The following is a 20,028-nucleotide window of genomic DNA, read 5'->3' on the forward strand; positions in this document are numbered from 1 at the left end:
TTAAACTGGTTGAGCTGCACAAGTTCAGATGGCGGTGAGTTCCAGAGGTCTACAGTTTCCAAAAAAAATAACATTTGTAGTAATTACATGGAGTGGGAATCTGTCTGAAGGAAAGAGGGTGTGAGTGTCGGTGAGACAGAGGGAAGGCTGAACATAGGTGGGTATGGGCACTGCAAACAATCCATGCACAATCTTGTAAAACATTAGGAGTCTGGCATCAATTCTCCTATTTTCCCCGGAAGGCCTAACCTTACTTATCTGCATGCAAAATTATGCTACGGTGGCCTCATTTTTATGAAATATTTTGTTGCAAGGTGAGTGTGACATAAACTTCGCCATGAGTTGATAAAGGTAAAATAGAAAGTACGTTTAGCATATTTAAATCTGTTTAATTTGCACGAGAAACGTTTGGTATCCGAATATATTTCATCCGATTCTCAGACAAAAATTGAAAAACACCAAAATGATCTAAAATGGAAAATAAATGAATATTGTTTAGCGTATTCATAAAATAATTTATCTTAAATTTGTTTCATGCATTTGTTTTATTTAAAAGATCGTTAAATTTATAGATATTACCGATTTATTATTTTTACTCGACAAGTGTCAGAACCAGCTTTGGCTAAATTATTAACGACTAACTTTCCCAATGTCATCTTCTATTTAGATGGATGGAATCCAACAAATTGAACAAGATGATGCGTTACCATACACAGAGACATACATCTCTGCCATACAGTAGTGTTAACGTCACTGATCGAAAGTTGGACACGCTGTAGATTCGTCTGCGTGTAAAAACAAAATATACCTTCATCGCAGTATAATAAACAAGTCTACTCACTGTTATGAATAAGCCTTGCGAATGTCAGACAAAACCCCCTTCGGACAAAATCCCCTTCATGCATTTTTGTTTATCTTGTATATCTGGACATAATCCCCTTCATGTGTGAAATTTTGAAGTGGACAAAATCCCCTCAATAAAATTGCTACCTAGGACAAAATCCCCCTCAGATAAATTTTCTTATATGAGAGCAACATACTGCATTATGCTGTGTGGTGATTGCTAGTACTTAATTCTCAACATCAGTTCTATACTGCTAAGGCCTTGCTAGATGGACAGTGTTGCACAATTCATTTCTTCCTCACCATCTTTTAGAATTTATAGACGAGTTAAAATAGTGTTTTTGAAATTATAAGAATAGTTTTAATAAATAAAATGATGGCATTGATGATTTGACTTTTAAAACTTCAACAATAATGAAAAACACACTTTGTCTTATTATTCCACTTTAATTATATTTGTTATGCAGTTGATAATTTACCACAATTTTAAAGAACACTGCTAAACTAATTTAATTGTTTTTAATGATAATTTGGTTGACAATTGATCTGAACAAATAAAAAAATATGTCTTATCAAGCTTATTTAATTATAAAGGGTAACTTGATACATAAGTTCATTATTCATCAATTTTTATGGAGCATAATAATACATTATTCATCAATTTTTATGGGGCATAATAATGCATTTGAAGCCGATTTTGTCCGGGTAGGTAAGGGGATTTTGTCCAGTCTTGCAAAAACATGAAGGGGATTATGTCCATCCATGGAGGAGACTTTGTCCGGGTATGCGAACCCGGATTATGTCCGTACACCAAACCTAGCAACCACTAAAGGTACTGTACATGTACATATATATAGGCATTTGGTTTCGTGATATAAACCCTTTTGAAAGGTTTGTAGAACTCATTCAATTGAATGTAGCGATTTTTTAACGGAGTTAATTGTCTTTAGTCTAAACCCGTTAACTTCGAACGTTACTAGGTGTTTTTAGTAACATCGGAAAAATGAAGGTTTTAGAAAAGAGACATATATACTGTGCTCCTCTTAGTTCACGGTACTAACGCTTTGAAACAAGAAAGAAAACAACAAATGAAACTTTTGGTACAAAAATTGTCATACTATATATAAAATCGTTACATTCAATTATAAATTTGAGTTCTACATGTACGACCCTCTCAAATGGGATTTTTATCCCGAAACCAAGTGCCTATGGTATTGTACGTACTTTATAGTGATTGGATGTTTTACCTGCTTGTAATCGCCAGGTAGGGCGTACATCATGTACATTAAATCTTAAGCCCCGAAAAACAGGTTAGATTAAAATGATTTCGCGTGTCAGTACTGCGACACAACTAGTAAAACTCGATCTTGAAAGGAAGTGTATATATACTGAAACAAAGAAGAAACTTTCTCCAAGTTTGAATGTAGATATATGTTAGTACAGTTTTTCAATCCTTTTGAAACTCGATTTTTACGTTGAATAAACAAATCGGGCTTTTATACGGGGATTAGCTGACCGATTTTGCAAACAAAACGAGTTTTACAAGCTACTACATGTATACAAGTGTGTACATCTAAGTGGTACCCTTGAACACAGACACTTGGGGTATGGAGCTCAATACGCCTTTAAAATCCAAATAAAATGCATATTTGTCAATCCCAGCACATGTACTGATCATATATCAAAAAACTTAATATAAGCCGTTTTGAAAAAATTTTCACATTTCAACATCTATAATAATACATTATAGATGTTGAAATATGAAATTTTTTCAAAATGGCTTATATTAAGTTTTTTTGATATATATGATCAGTAAATGTGCTGGGATTGACAAATATGCATTTTATATGGATTTTAAAGGCGTTTTGAGCTCCAAACCTCAAGTGTCTGTGCCCTTGAACAACTGGCACATACTTTGCGAAACTTTCTTTTTTGGTTCAGTATATATATTTACATCCCTGATTCATGCGTTTTGAGAAAACTGTTATCACAGTAGATAAACAAATTCACTATAATCATATCAGCAACAACATATGTTAAATTGTTACTAGAATTAACGAGCTCGATATAAAAAATTCACAGAATTGATGATTAAACCTTGTGACTTGGAGAACCTATTTGCAATAAGCTAGCCTTGATGTCAGTCTACTGAGATGAAGACGACATTGTCATTTCAAATCGTCGCTGAAATTCTTGGACACTTACCATACTCGCCTATATACTATGTACATGTACTCTGCCATGCAGTCCCTAGAGGCAAATCTGTGAACACCGAATAATAATAATAATAATAACACAGATTAATGATAATAACAAAAATAACATTATCTACGGTAATAATTGTTACTAAAATAGCGACATCAACATCAAAATGTCACAGATGATCATGCCTTCTGACATGTATAACCTATTAACAATGAAATGTAGACGACCTTGCCAGTTTAACTTGTTGCTCAAACCATACTTACCAGCCCTCTCTCCATGGGTTTTTCGTGCTTCTTAAACCTAGCTAAGTGTTTTTTTTAAAAAATAGTGCAACGCTTCACATGCCTGTATTTAAATGAACTCGAAGATGCTGCACTCGATGCCATTTTGGCATTTCAATTAAGCGTTCTATGCTGACACATTCCATCAAAGGGTTCACAGGGCAAAGATGCAGACATATTATATAGAAATAACAATCAAAATATACAACTGACGTTGTCACGACCTGAGTTGGAATGTAAGCGCTGCGTTAGTTTATTATACAAATCAATAAATAAAAAAATAAATAAGTAAATAAATAAGTAAATAAATAAATAAATAATCAGACAACAAAAACTTTTGATCAATGTATTTTCGTGAAACTTGAGCAAACGATATATAAATGTTCGAATATTTCTTCCCTTGACTTGCAACATATGCATTTTTTGCAGACTAATAATTTTCAACTTTCAAATATTATGTATAGATCTTTTTTGCAGTGCGCAATTTTGTACATTTATATAAATTTGCTAACGCACGTACCAGATGCGTTTTTGCATAATGACAAGTTTCCTACGAATCATTATCAACTCTCGAATTTTATGCATTCAACGTACTTATATATAACCCCGGACCGAACACATTACAGACAAGTACGTGCGTTTAACCCAGCCAATAATATTTCTGAACAAGGAAGTAGTGTAATTCGTGTAATATGCATACTACATAAGACTTTTCATAAATTAAGATATCAAATTTTACCAATAATTGTATTCTTTTTTTCAAATGTTAAGGTTTATAACTTTATGACTATGAATTAGTTTATAATGTTTTTCTTCTAAAAAAAATAGAAACACTTGTGTGTATATATATATTGTTTAAAAGGATTTACTTCTAAATAATATGAAAAATTGGAATCCTACTTTCGATTTTAAGACTACGGAGCTCTTGTTTCGGTTTTGATTATGACATAATATTTTTTGACAAAACATTTAGACGTGATATTATAACAAATATAATTTAACGAAACGTGAAAAATAATTGAATTTAATAAAAAAATTATAAGTAACACATTATTTTGGCAACAAATATTTATATTTATGACATTCTAAGTATGTCTGTTGATATAAAATTTTCTGAGATATGCGGTGAAAATGTCAAAATTTCCGAAGACAAATCAACAGCCATTTGGATACCGAAGAATTCTAGTGGTTGGGCTTGTTGCGAGCAGATATTTAAACCAGGGGACGTTATACAGGTGAAAGTTCAAGGGAGTGGACGGTGCGACATAGGCTTTATGAAAGAAGAGCAAAGCCCATGTACTTTCAAAACATTAAATGAGATTAGGGCACATAGGAGAACGTGTCATATTGAAATGACTTCAAAAGACAGCGGTGATGAGGTAAATATACGCAGACAAAATGCATATAATGTAAAAATAATCCAACAAAAACGTAAAATTTATCTTAAGTCATGCCACTTTCGTTTTCAGATATACACTTCCGCTTCCGTTAAGATGTTATGTACAAGTCCTACATATGTTACGTATGCTTTAAAATTCCATGCCTCCAGATGAGTCAAAATATTTCAAGGATATTTTAAGAAATGTAAAACGATTCAAGATTCAAGTAATAATTTACATGTTTTTTGCTATTAATGACTTGTTTTGCAGTGTTTATCACCATATTTCTACTGCGTAATTAACGCAGTAAGGGCCATTTTTGCATATTTTGACATCTTTTCTGGTAATTTACATAGATAGTAAGTGCCGTATGCAATGTATATTACTTTCTTTGTTCATTTCACAATATTTTACTTTTAAATACATTTTTCAAAATTTTCATGAAAATTAGCATGACTCTGGAGGCATGCTGCTTTAAAAGATATACAGGGGTGGTTTGAATGGTTCGTAGAACAGAGCTTCTCAAAGGACAAAGAAAGATCAAGCCTACGAGAACCGTCTATTCTTAACATTCTATGAAAACGACCTGTATTTACAAAACATTTAAAATTGAGATCCTTCAGAAAATATAAAATACATTAAGTTAACGTTATAAAAGATATAACACAATTCTGTAAACGTTCTTGTCAACATGCACATAGCTTATGCTCATCATCAACAATAATTATAACTGCAGAATTTTTATAGAAGCCCGTTAATTATGATAATTCCATGTAGGTGTATATAAGAAGAATAAGTCGATTCTATATATGAAGCATTTATATATATTTTTTATTTCCAGATTTCATCAAGGTTCGCTGAAAAAACGTTCAAAAAGAAAGTTGAGACGAATGCAACATATTGGATAGCCGTGTATATACGATATGGTGATATGTCTGTCGAACTTTTAACAAAAGGTTGAGTTGTTTTTTTAAATTTCCGATAAATTATCTTATCTTTGTCAACTTTTATTTGAAAATAATTTGTTTGTCATTTGTAACATTAGTATTTTTGAACGGTGATCTTGATAAGGAAAAAATATAATATCAATGAAAGTTCATGTAAACATTGATAAATAAGGTTCATAAATATTTTATTAACTTTCGTTAATTCCGGACAGCTTTTACAATTTTCTGTTTAGATAGATGGAAAGGCTCCAATTAATTATATAGAAAAGCCGATCATATATTCTCCCGACTTTCATGTGAGAATAGGAGCAATTAAACTGGAAAGCTTACGTAATGACTGTGGCTCTATCCAGGTGCCCGTTCTTGTCTGAAATAATATACTGAAGGGCATCTGAGGTTTTCCTCCTCCAATAAAGCTCGACAACCACCATCTAACATAACTGTGTTGGTGCGACGAAACAACAACAACAACAAAAATAAAATAAACATTAAAAAGGCAACAAAACATAAACATGCCCAATAACGACACAGCCATTAATCACGTTATTAATAGAAATTTGGAAGGCAGATTAACAAAACAAAATTTGTCGTTAATTTATGTTAGAATCAAATTTGAAAGTGTTTATTAACATCAAACAATTCATATTATGACTTATGAATTATGTAATACAAGAAGCTCACCCTGTCTGAAAAGCCTGAATTTAATTGACGTGTATATACCTTGTATATATTCAAAAAATATAAACCTCCTGAAGAAATCTTGTAAAGCAAATGTAATGGGTTTTTTTGCTATATTTTCCAGAGCCTACGGTGAGTAACTTGAAGTTTTCTGCAAACACATATGGGAAAAACATAAAACTAGAAGACGACAACACAAAGGCATCATCTGTTCACAGGAATCCAGCCTCAATTTGCTTCCTTGCTGAACGTCTTCAAGTTAAAGAAGTTCTTAATCTGACATGTGCACCAGAGAAAGAAGGGGAACGGTTACCTAGCCGATATGATTTTAAACTACAGGTCTGCGAAAAAGATCCAACATTATTTAGAGACGAATATAAACATCTTTTTGATGCCTTGGAGGAAGGAGAAGAAGTCAACCCACCTCTCACAACTATCGAAAGTTTTGAAAAAGATGACTGTAATGGAAACATATATATGACCCTTTCAAATAATAACACTGTAGAATATAAAACAGCAAGAGGTAAACAAAACAGCCAAATCCTTGAGTTTAGTGCAAAACATGGCGTTTGGGTCGTGTTTAGCTTGTACCGTGTAAGAATGAAATCCAGTAAAGATACAACTGTATCAGGAGAATTGAAAGAAACACCAACTCAGTTACATTTTGATCAGCCAGATAGCGTAGCAATGCCACCACGTGCGACCGCGGTGCCACCAGAAGATGAAATGGGACATCAACTTGCAGCAGCACAAACTCCAACGAACGATGTTGCGGTACAGCAGCTGAATGTAACCAGTAGTGACAATCAGAATCATGTTAAGTATTTAGAAGGACGTGTTAAAAATTTAGAAGAAGAATTACAGAAACTCAAAGTACAAGCTCCGCCTAATGTAAACCAGGACATTCCAAGACAGCTGTCAAATCCTGACATAAATGTGTTGACTGAAGAACTAGGAGATAACATGAACATTGCGAAACATTTTCCTGAACTTGTAAATTCTATTGACACCACGCCTTTCTGTGATCAGTTTTACGCTAAAGAAATCTTAACAGAAAGTCAAATAGATACAATTCAATCTCTCATGAGACGTGAAAATCACAGTGACGCAAACAGAGAATTATTGAAGATGCTGAAAGCAAAGCGTCCAGAAAAGGCTGTAATGATTGAAGTATTGAATGCCACTCAGCAACAACATTTACTGAAACTGTTTTACCCCCGACCGTAATGACTTCATAATTATAAAATGTTTAAAATAGAACGTTACACACTGTACATATGCATGGAATTGAAATAAAAGTTTATTATTATTAGTTTGTTCTATTCTAAAAAGCGTTGAGAAAGATGTGTTTCATACCGTTAAACGTTGCTTTGCTGTGGCTTCATTTTAACTATAATGCACATGTGCACATTCTTAATGGATGAATATGATGAATTAATCTTGGAAACTTCTAATCGACTGATAGGTGAACTACATAGGTGTCGCTCAGATCTAGATAATCTTAAATTTAGCCAGATCGCATCGTTCTTTTCGAGTCTTTTTTTGTTAATGTAAAAGATTATTTCTTTCTAATTTGCGTATTGTGAATTTGTTCTTTGTCTTTCTGTCTATCAGAGCAAGTGTAACTAGTAATTATATAACCCAATGCCATTATAAAATGTATGTTTATCTGAAAATAGTGATAAAAGCTTTGATCAAATATAAGAGTAAATGTTTATATGAAAAGTTCATCGGTAAAATAACCAACTATACAACGTAAGCAAACGTATATACGTATTTAACATAGTAAGAAGATTATCAGAAGAATGCGACGCTAAATCCATTTTCATTATAATCTAAACATCTAGACATGAAACAGATAGGTAAACTAAAACAGAAAAAGGCGAAAATAGTTAAAATGATATCAAAAGGGACAAGTAATTAGTTTTACAGTCAAGAACATAACTCGGAAAATGTTAACATGTAAGTATTGCTTTGGTTATGTCCCATAATATTACATTATAGAAATAAATTCACTCATGAATGTTGTGTAGTGTAAATTAAAATTGTGATTTTGCAAACTTTGATGTAATCAATTAAAACAAAACATAGGAAAACGCATACGAGAAAATTATACAACTTTCTGTTCATTATAGCTTAATATCTTAGTTAACTTAATAAATAAAGGTACCACTGATCCTATCAGGAAATAATCTAGTGATTATTAAGGACGACAAACAACTTAAATCGGTTAACCAGCTTACTTTCGGAACGTGGATGGTTCTACTTAGATGCCCGCTTGTGCCTGAAATGAAACACGGAGGGACACTTGATATAGTCATACACCAGTAGATCACCGAATAACCTAAAATATACTGTGTTCGTGCGACAATTACCCACCTCCAAAAATCGTTAAGTTTATCTAATGATCTTAAAGACATATTAAATTTCATGACGCAATAGAATTTCATTGTCTCTAAGTAGGTTAAAAACGTAATAGATATTTATAGCAAACTGCTACCTAAACTGTTTGAAAAAGGGTATTTTTTTTATCAAATTTGATATCCACAACGGGAACCCACAGCGGAACAATATGGAAATCGGTCTGATAATTTTTTTTGTTACATTTGCTTACGTTAAAAGTCTTTCATACGTTAAAGACAACGCGTCCCAAAATTTGTTTATTTTTAAGAAAACTTTGTTCTTGATAGTACAATGCTGTCAAAATTACAGATTGTTTGATTTAATATACCATTCAACAATTACCGTCTACAAAAAATACCTTTAATCTTAATGGTAAAGACCAATGAAAAAAAACTTATTTAAGTACAATGAAAATTTTGTTTCAGATCGAGCGGCGTTTCTTTTCAATAATTTATATGCGTTTCTGGATAAACTTCGCTCTTAAAGCAGCACGCCTCCAGATTAATGCTAATTTTATGAAAATTTGAAAATGTATTTAGCAGTGTAATATTGTGAAGTTACCAAAAGAATGCATTTTACACATTATCAATGGCACTTACAACCCAGGTAAATTACCATTAAGAGGTCAATATGTGCAAAAAAGCTCTTACTGCGTTAGTAACGCGGTAGAAATATAGTTATAAATACTGAAAAATCGGTCATTAAAACGAATAAAACATGTAAATTATTACTAGAATTTGATTCTTTATACTTTTCCTAAATCTTATAAATACATTTTTCTCAGGTTTGATTTTATCGAAATATTTTTGCTCATATTGGTACAATTTGCTCATATTAAAAAAGGAGAGTTACTCTGAAGCAAATTTTGATAGTTATTTCAACGCACAATTAAAGGTATATGGACGTTAACCATTAATAAAGACTTTGTGTACCCCTCTTTGTTAATTTTATCTGATAGCTTTTCATACTGAATCGGAATTGGTAATAATCGTTTTTTCATTTACTTCAAGCTCGAAATGGGTACATACGTTTACGCAATGAACAAACTGCACAAACTACGAAAAAGGAAGTTTTAAACCAGATATAAGAACAAATCATTACTTTTGTTTGTTCTATGACGCATTTATAAAGAACAATGAATAATTAGTTACAATTGCTAACAAACAAATTAAGGACTTTCGGTTTTGTAAATAACCTTTGTCTTATACAGGATCAGTCATTTACCCACTAGACGAGAGAAAAAGCATAAACTTTACGAGCTTTCCTGTAAGAGTGGTTAAAATGTCTAAACACATAAAATTCAGTGGCGACTGTGACGATAATATTGAATTATCAAATCACCAAACTGTCGCTACATGGAAACCCGTTAATTCCGGTGGATTTGCATTTAGTGAATCTGAACTACGACCTGGTGATAATATTACATTCAAAGTAGAAGGTAGCGGCCGCTGTGATGTTGGTTTGTTAATGGGTAGTAAAGATCAATGTTACTTCAGCTACTCACACGAAATACGGGTACATCGAAAAGCATGCATTGTAGAAATTCATTTCAATGAAACTGGCAATCAGGTAAGTGTTCAGCATTTATTAAAAACGGATAAACTGTTGTTATTATTTTTCAACACAATGTTGGTTCTTAACGTCTCCTGATTTATTAGAAGTCGAATTAAAGATACATAATTAGGCTATCCAAATTATGTTTAGGACGCAAATTGCATAAAAACTAATTAGTGTTAATTATTACCAAGTATGGATTTACGACATCAAGTTATTGGAAAGGTTATAGTTAACAAAACTAAATGCCACATATCTTTTTAATAAACTTCAACTCATAAAACATTTTCATCAATCTTTGTTAACAATTTAGAGTACTTATTTAGATTTAATATTTTTTCAGGTTTGTTTTGAATATGACCAGAGAAAGGAATATATACCAACGGAAAAGCAGACGAAATTTTGGATTGTCGCTTGCATCCAATACGGCGACCTGTGTGTTGAACTTATGTCACAAAGTAAGTTACTCTTAAAATGTTAAAAGCAACAAGAAATAAAAATATATTATTAAATTTACATATATGAATTGAATTTCTATACACTATCTATTCTAAAAATATATCATTAAAAAGCTGAAAATATTGTTTTAATTTACTTAGGAAACAATAAGCTCATAGATACACTTTCTATCTTTCTTTCATTAAAATAATATATATGTTTATTTACTTTTAGATGATTCCTTATCTAAGTTCTGTTCCACAGACAAAGGGAAAAATGTCAGACTAAGTGAAGAAAAATCAAAATGTTTCTCAATAAGCAAAAATCCGGCGTCAAAGTGTTTCCTATCTGAACAGATAAGACCAGGCAGCAAAGTTTTGCTCAAATGTTCGCCGGTAACAGAAGGTAGACGAAAAATTTGCCAACGCGAATTAAAAGTCTTTGTTAGTAACAAGGATCCAGCATGTTCCCAAAAGTTTCCCTTAGTTCTAATTGAAACACTGGGAAAACAAGATTGCGATGGTACGCTGATTATTTTCCTTTCAGATTGCAGAAGAATCGAGTACAAAACTCCGTCAGGGAAACGAAATGCACAAAATTTAGACTTTGACATTACAAACGGGATTTGGGTTATATTCGAGTTGTATGGCGTGAAGATTGGTGAAGTACAGGAAACAGTTGCTGAATCTATTGATGATGTCTGCGGAAATAATCAGGTAGATAGTGTATGTAATTATCTAAGGCAGAAAGACAATGACTTATCTGAACAATCAGTGAACAAAAATAATGGAAATAATGATAACAACAGACGAGAACGACATCGTGTTTTCCGTTCTGAACGAAAAGAAGCAAATAAAGCAAATTGTAAAAAGAATAACGGTGAAAGGTTTAACATACAGACACACTACTTGGACCTTGCTCATGACATAGATACCATCAATTTTAGCGGACACTTGTTGATGCGTAATATAATATCATTTCAGCAAATGGATAAAATCCGTAAGCTGCACAATCAAGACACGGTCAATGCCAACATGGAACTGCTACATATAATGCGTACAAAACAAATAAACAAATGCGACATAGACGAAATTGTTGACAAAATTGGTCAGCAACACCTGCTGAAATATTTCTATCCCGAATAAGAAAGAAAGAAAAGAAGGAAAGATAACCATTAGTTAAATGAATAAGATACAAATAAGACTAGTAATATTCAATCTTTCCATCCTAAAAATTTTATATTGACACAAGAGTTATGTGTTTACGTATGTCTATGGTAGGGAATTTAGATTTGAGAAAGATGCGAAAAATGCGGCTCTTCTGAGCATTTTCCTTTTTGATGAATATAAATAAAACTACACATGGTAAATCAAAGGCGTCTAATAGAAAGGTATTCAAAGGTGACCATAAGAATGAAATAAAAAATCAACGTTTGTGATATCTGCACGTTTTGTTCTGTTATTGTGTTTATAAGACGCTATATAATTTGATGCACTAATAGTTCGCTGTAAATTAACAATTAAATTATGTTCTTGTTAAGCTACACACTTGATGAGTATATATTTTCAAATAATTATTCAGAAGAATAAATTTGAATGTGACGAGATGCAGAAATATTAAAAACACATGTGGTATTTATTTTAGATAATGAGTGCTTTAGTCCTATTTAAGTTATGGTTTTTGCACACTTGACACACCTTTTCCATTTGAGAATGCTTTTTAAATAAGACAAGGGCATAAAATCGGAAGCGAGCCTTTATCCAGTTGTACCTGGATAAATGCTAGGAAATTAAAACGTGTCACCGGACTCAAACGAAACTTAGTGGCTATATATTTTGATATAACTTTAAACCGTATTGAAAACTTCATTTTAATATACAAACATACAAAATAATTTACATATATTTGATTAAATCCGTATACAACGATGTGATCCTAAGATCGTAGTGATGTTAGTTTTGTCTAAAAGTAAGCACATGACAACACTTTTCACTTTCAATAACGCTCCTCAACACACCTACGATATTATTGTTCAAACCTATTCTTTGGGAATGAATATAGAATCTTTTTGTTTTTCATTAATCTTCAGTAAATAGAGGATATTGAATGAGTGTAAGTTCAATACTAAATTTATTGCACAAGTTGAATAAGATTATATTATGCGAGCCTCTGGCGAGCATAATATCATTTTATTCAACGAGAGCAATAAATTCAGTAATGAACTTACACGAATTTAATATTCTATTAAGTCATTAAAGTGTTTGCATTTCAACTGGCCTTTCAATTTAGGGAAGAGTTCGAAATCCTTACGAATATAACGTCACTTTTCTTCAATTTCAACACTTGACGGACTCATCTGTCATCATCAAGTATTGTTTCTCATCCTTCGCTGTCCCGTGTGTACCGTTTATACACTATAGGCCGCACTAGAGTTTTATTTTTCGTTGACTTTAATATTATCATCAGTTCAATGGCGTATGTACAAGACCTAGACAAAATTGAATAAATGCCTTTTCTTTCCATTTTTCTTCCGACTTCATTTTTTAACTATATGTTTACTGTTTTTATTCAGAAAGAAGACACCGAAAAACAGTTAAATAACGTTACCATCCGCAATTCTCTGGTGCGGCATTATCCTTTTATGCATGTGCTATGGTGACTGTTACTTTTATTTGGCCTTTCGAAATTATTTGATTATTATAATTAAACATCTGATAAAGATGTGAAGTTTTCGTTAGTTAACCACATGTATTAATTAATAAGTAAATAATAAAATTCGTACTTAAACTTTTGGATAAACATTTGTATATATTTCTTTATATATATTTATATGACCATTTACACATAAACATAAAATCATATCCTTAAATCTGTTGTGTTATCTTTTATGACATCTTTATTACTCAGACAATTTGACTTTAATACGGATATATGAAACGCCAAGTATATTCTTCTCTATCTATATTGGAAAATGTTCAAATTGTTCATCAATATACAATACCTGAAACAATACCTTTGTTAATACACAAACAAATAGGCTTTGTAGCTACAATAAAGCGGTATTTTAAAATATAAGTGCAGTTTATGTGTTGATCTCGCCATATATACAGTTTTTAATATGTCTTCTAAAGTTAAATTCAGTGATGTTCACGGAGAAAATATAGAAATTTCTGGAGATAAATCATCAGCAATTTGGATTCCAAAAGCCTCTGATGGATGGGCCTGTAGTGAGACAGAACTCAATCCAGGCGAGGTAATTGAGTTGAAGATAGAAGGGAACGGGCGATGTGACATTGGTTTTATGAAAGACGAACAAAGTCAAAGATGTTTTAAAACGCTACATGAAATACGATCTCATCGCAGATTATGTTGTATTGAAGTTTCCTATAAAGAAAGTGGGGATGAGGTAATTATGTTTTGTTTTATGTTTTATAAGTAAAGGGTAATATTTATGTAAGATATTTTGAGAAAAATTGTTTATAATAATTGAATCAAATATAAAAATAGAGAAAGGGAAAATAATTTATTGAGTATCCTTTTGATATGAAATTGTTGTTTCGTCTCGAACAGGAAATATAGTTGCTATTGAAATACAATATGAAAATAATGAAACGGCTTAAGAGTTTCTAAATGAAAGTCAAAACGCAATGTTTTTGTTAAACTCGTTTTAATTTTAATTTTAGATATCTTCGAAATTTGGCGAGAAGGTATCTACAAAGAAATTACGAAAGGAAACAAATCTTTGGATAGCAATTTTCATAAGATATGGTGATATGTCTGTTGAAATCTTAACCAAGGGTAGGTATATATTTTTGATGTGGTATATATAATAAACGATACAATAATCTTATTAAAGACAAGATAGGAATTGATTTGGTATGGACATACACTTTTGAACAAGATTGGAACAGAGTGATAAAGCTGTGTCTATAAAATTCGTCATGTCGTAACCTTTACTGTCAATAGTACACAAGTTGACAAAACTGAAATTTTGTCCTCAATAACTTAAATGTTATCTTAATCAATGTTATCTGAAATAATATTGCCAATAACGTTTAAAAGCAAATAAGTTATAAATGTTTCGTTCAAATGAATTAAATCGTTTAATCTGTAATGCTGTGTCATCTATTTATAGATCAACCTCAGAAAAACAAGAAATTTTCATCTAGCAAACACGGTTCAAATATAAGACTAGAAAATGATTGCACATTCGCCGCATCTGTCTGCAAAAATCCAGCATCTATATGTTTCATATCAGAGCAGTTGGAAGTCGGTCAAATATTCAATCTTCATTGTGCACCCGAGAACGAAGGCAATAGGCAACCCCTTCGATACGAATTGAAAATCTATGTTTATGACAAAGACCCACTGCATCTTACGAAAGATTTCAAACATTTATTTCATGCAGCTGAGAGTAGAAGAAATGACCATCCTCTAACAACTATTGAAACTTTCGAAAAAGATGAGTGTCATGGTATTATAACTATCAAAATGTCTGATAGTAAAACTGTACAATACAAAACTGCGAGAGGTAAACAGAATACACAAACATTAAACATTGACTCAAAAAATGGCGTATGGATTGTTCTAGACCTTTACAGAGTAAAAGTAAAACTGGAAAATTGCCAAACAATGATGCCTGAGGAAGATGCTGCTTCAAGTAATGCAATATCTATTCCCATTGATCAGCTCGATAGTTTGTCACATCCACTTTCTAATCCATCTGAAGTTCAATCTGAAAGCGGCACCGAGTCACAGGCTGAAGGCGGCAATGAGAATGTAGTAAGGTATCTCGCCGGACGTGTCAATAACTTAGAACAAGAACTTCAAAACATGAAGGTCCGAACTCGGATATCAGCATCGTCAATGCCACGGCCAATGTCATGTCCAGATATGAATATATTGACCAATGATTTAGGTGATGAATTGAACATACAGAAGCGGTTTCCAGATTTGGTGAGAAGCATTGATACAATGACATTTTGTGACCATCTGTTCGCAAAAGGCGTTGTGACAGATGTACAAATGGATGCCATCCATGCAATATTCAATCAAAGAGGGTCACCAGAAGCAAACAGGGAACTTCTGAAAGTCATGAAAACCAAACGAATCGAAAAATCACTGATGATAGAAATTGTAGAAGAGACTCAGCAACAACATTTGCTAGAGATGTTTTATCCTCCTACTAACTCATTTACTAGACGATGACCAACGAATTAAACTAACTTAGAAGCACTACACGAAATAATTGTATAAAGATGATTGTGTGTCTCTCTTGATATCTTTAACAATTAAACGTTCTGAATTTTGTTCAGTATATTAAAAATTTGCTCATGAATAAGGCTTGTATACCCTAATTCAGCGCCCGTGTTTACGAAGATTTATCAACATTTATATCTAAAAATAAACATCGTCTTTCTTACAAATATTCAAAATGAAATTTAACTTGCGTGTTACATAATCGTAAAATGATCTCATTACTTTCTACAAAATGATGAATCTGTTTTAACAGATAATGCTTCTACCTGACTGCTTGTAAATGGTCTGCATATATGTATGTACTTCTTTACCATTATTTTGAAGTTACTTCAGACCTTGATTCAGATAAATTCAGTTCTCAGACACCCTTTTTACGATAATTATAATTACCGAAATAAATGGGTTTAATTAGACAATATTAAAACTACTTGTTTGTTAATATCTTTATATTTGTACCAATTAAGATATTTTAAATATATCTTTTTTAAACGAAGTATTGTAAAGATATTACACAACATTTTAGCTAATTAGTAATTACCAAATATAACAAACAACGGCAACAACTATTTTAAGTAACGTCACAATGTTCAACAGTATGGCTAAAATATTGAATATATAATGTTTTGGTTTATTTTCCATTAAAATATATATATCCATATCAAATATCATTTAAAGAATATGCGTATAAATCTTTGTTCATCATTACAATACATTAAATATGACTGCAAATAAAGAAACAAATATTTACAAAGGTCGTTATTATCCTACGTTCATTAAACATGTACAAGGAAAACGTTCATGATATAATATACAGTCTAAAATTGGTCACTCTTACAAAAATGAGTATCGATTTGTAGCATGTAAAAGAAATAAGCTTGTTAAATGTCATAAGGAAAATACTACAAGCATTCGTCTATTAAAGTAAAATCATTATGAGTTAAACAATTTCATATTCGGCGCTTGCAGAGATGGAGAAAAAAAACTTCCAATTTTGCGATTTTTCCTAAACTATAGTAAACGTGTGAATGGATTTAAAAAAACTCCACAAGATCTGAGAAAAATATAATAATTGTTATTTTTTCAAAAATTACGCATCTATTTGAAAAATATACGTGATCGTGGTCGAGAGAACAAATTTTGTTCAAACCGCTACACACGAAATAAAATAATATACGCATTCCTCTCTTTCCGAGTGGAAAACCGAATAAAGCAAATTGTCATACAATATGCCTAATCATGTTTTCAAACTTTAAATATTTTTTTTCTGTTCTATATTTGAACCCTTACATGAATGGGCTAGTTGCCATTTTTGAATTAATTTGTCTGTATATATTCTTTTGACGACTTTAGCGATATTTTTTAAATGTGTGGATAATTGATATGATATATCCAATGATGACATTTCATGTTTGATTTAAAATGCTGCTGATAAAATCTATTCACTTAAAGCTATCGATAGAATAAAGCTTACTTTTCATAACAGTAATGTAGACTAAAGTCAATTTTTTTACCTTAGTATTTTTCTTCAGATAATGTTCTGCATTTTTGTTTTCAAATCTTAGTTTTAGTAATGTAAGAGAATAAATGAAATGAACTGAAAATGAAATTCTAATGGAATTCACAATCACAATTGTAATCAAATTCCGAGCAAAAGTAAGAAAAAACTAAATGTCCATATATTTGGAATCATTAACTTTTTCTACTTGTTTGTTGCTAATACACTTATATTATGCAAAAGTTATCTTCTAAAGGGTTAGAATAAATTAAACACATAAATAATTTATTAATAAAAGACACATGCCATAAAATAACATTATCCATATCCTTATATTTTTCTGGTCTTTCGGGATCATTGATGCCAGCACTATTAAGTGTTGAGAATCGAGTACCGCTCAAGCCGGTGCTAGGGGCGTGAGGGATGTTGCACTTATTCATTATCCCTCATGTACAGGCTCAATCAAACCAAGTCTGCAATTCTTATGTAATTTTGTTGTGATAAATGCTTCTAAGGGATCATTTTCTTTCCAGATTTTACTTCTTAAAAAAGGGCAAACATTAATTCCATAATGATTAAATGGTGGTTTTAGAGAATGCTTGTTGCCTGAAGAATGAAAAATGTGAAAAAATATCATAAAATAGGTTATCTAAATATGAAAACAAATTGTAAACAAATTATTTACTATGACTGCACTTCTTGCCAAAAGAAGCAACAGATAAAAAGTTGTTTCAGTTAATTTGCCAATCAAAAAGCTTTTGAGAAAAAAGCATTTCTGAGGCATAATGGGCCTTTAAGCAACACAATGTGATAGTATTTTACTCTAATATCGAAATCACGAATCCTTTTACAGAATGATTATTTTTATCCTCAATACAAAGGGAGGAAAAATGCCTTGATGCGAACTAGAACAAGCAAATGCATGCCTTGTAACCTAAACATGTGTATTCTATATGAACTATTTAGAGACACTATTATTTTTAATAAAAAAATATTTGCAGACTAATTCATCAATTAAACAGACGAATGGAAAATTTAATATTATTTACATATATTTACATTTCAAATTTCCTTTAAAGTATTATGTGCGTAAGTATTTGGCAATATCGACCTGAGACTCGTTAATTTTCGGAAGCTTTTTCGTTAATTTCCGTTCTGAATTACGATAAACTAAATTAGATGTTTACCTTATTTTATACTTATGTCAGGATGGCCTAGTGTGATAGCATAGCAATTGCAAAGTTGCAAGTTCGAATTTTAAACAAACGTTTTTTTTTCAAATGTCTTTAATTGTTTTCTTAAATCTATGTAGCATTTTGGATGACGATTCCTTAATTTCTTGTGTATTTTCTTAAAACAAGTATAACAATTTGTAACGTCGCACAATGATTCAGTCGTACAATAGAAGTTCGGCAAGCACAAATAGTTATTATTCAAGTTTCATTAAGATTCGAACTCACAACTTTCACTTTAAAACCAAATATCTTAATTCCTTAACACATAGGCTAGTTAGGCGCTAGTTTTGTGTTGGTGACTTTAAGTTATTATACATAAAACGTATACCGATATGCTTTAAAAATCCTACCATTTACTTCGGAATACTACAATTACCGACAAAAGGTCATTGAATGTCTAAATGTCTCAGGTCAAGATTGCCAAACAATGGTGTCAAATGAATAGACGGGTATTAAATTTGTTTTGTTAATTAAAAACATAGTTACTTTTCTTTTGAAACCTAATGAGACCAACACACCTGCTTGTATTTGAATGACATGTCTTTGTCAATAAAACTTAAATAATGGAGCCGTTATATATGCATGACTAATCTTCCATATTAAAAAAGCAATAAACACGGCATATTTAAAACATATCAAATTGCCGTCTTATTGTCTAATGGGTTCTCTGTAAAAAGGAATCTTAACATCTAAATTCACTTTTTAAAGTGTAAAAAATTTAATGAACTCTAAATTTGCTGGGACTTTGAATTTGTTAAGGAACAGTTATTGAAGTAAGAATGTTTTTTTGTTCAGTTACCATAGGTTTATTTTTTTCCATTTTAAGCATACAAACACAATATAATTATTATCATAAATTAGATAACACTAACAAGAAAGGAAACTTATAATTCTTTCCAAGACCTTTATTATAGTTTGATTCCATCGTGTATTTTGAAAATAAGCAAAACTAACCTGCAAATAATAGACTCATATACTAGATGCTACTTTAATTTCAGGGTTTAGCTTGTTTAATTATTCAAATGTTAATTTTGTTCATAACATTTCTTTGAGAGGTTGTTTTTGTCAGGAATATTTAAAATTCGTAAAGCTAAGCTGACAACTAAATTAAAGATAAAATCTAATCTAGAAAATTGTATAAAGGTAAGACAATAAACTTCAGATTGGTTTCATGTTACTTTCTGCAAATTATTTTGTGACAAATTAATTTCACATTTAATAGGTGAATTATGTACATGAAACAAGACCTATGAAAATATAATTTAATCATTATATATCGTCAGATTAATGTTCTAATTAGGAATAATAAAT

At 31.4% G+C, this 20,028-nt stretch overlaps 4 protein-coding genes across 5 annotated transcripts in view; 3 read left to right on the forward strand and 1 right to left on the reverse strand.

Annotated features, from left to right (window-relative positions):
• Positions 1-810, reverse strand: part of LOC132739880 (SCY1-like protein 2) — a 32,286-nt gene extending 31,476 nt beyond the window's left edge. Inside the window, exon 1 of the mRNA XM_060727699.1 lies at positions 580-810. The gene's annotated coding sequence lies outside the window, so the exon portion shown is untranslated. The remainder of the gene's footprint in view (positions 1-579) is intronic.
• Positions 811-3,847: 3,037 nt separating this feature from the next.
• On the forward strand, positions 3,848-7,560 carry LOC132739832 (uncharacterized). Its single transcript, XM_060727645.1, has 3 exons — positions 3,848-4,708; positions 5,550-5,664; positions 6,458-7,560. The coding sequence occupies exons 1-3, from the start codon at positions 4,421-4,423 to the stop codon at positions 7,558-7,560; spliced, it is 1,506 nt and encodes a 501-aa protein (XP_060583628.1). The 5' UTR covers positions 3,848-4,420.
• Positions 7,561-9,855: 2,295 nt separating this feature from the next.
• Positions 9,856-11,883, forward strand: LOC132739865 (uncharacterized). 2 transcript variants are annotated; one of them, XM_060727687.1, is made up of 3 exons: positions 9,856-10,305; positions 10,634-10,748; positions 11,275-11,883. In XM_060727687.1, exons 1-3 carry the CDS (start codon positions 10,018-10,020, stop codon positions 11,871-11,873), a joined length of 1,002 nt encoding a protein of 333 aa, XP_060583670.1. In that variant the 5' UTR covers positions 9,856-10,017; the 3' UTR covers positions 11,874-11,883. The 2 variants fall into 2 exon arrangements, with proteins under 2 accessions (XP_060583670.1, XP_060583662.1); XM_060727679.1 differs by having other exon boundaries at positions 9,862-10,305; positions 10,963-11,883.
• A 1,090-nt stretch (positions 11,884-12,973) lies between these two features.
• LOC132739854 (uncharacterized) lies at positions 12,974-16,246 on the forward strand. The gene is made up of 3 exons (XM_060727667.1): positions 12,974-14,134; positions 14,412-14,526; positions 14,864-16,246. The coding sequence occupies exons 1-3, from the start codon at positions 13,847-13,849 to the stop codon at positions 15,934-15,936; spliced, it is 1,476 nt and encodes a 491-aa protein (XP_060583650.1). The 5' UTR covers positions 12,974-13,846; the 3' UTR covers positions 15,937-16,246.
• The last annotated feature ends 3,782 nt before the right edge of the window (positions 16,247-20,028 follow it).

The sequence above is a fragment of the Ruditapes philippinarum genome, unplaced genomic scaffold, assembly GCF_026571515.1.
Source record: "Ruditapes philippinarum isolate M1 unplaced genomic scaffold, ASM2657151v2 ctg5097_1_1_1_1, whole genome shotgun sequence".
Classification (NCBI taxonomy): Eukaryota; Metazoa; Mollusca; class Bivalvia; order Venerida; family Veneridae; genus Ruditapes; species Ruditapes philippinarum.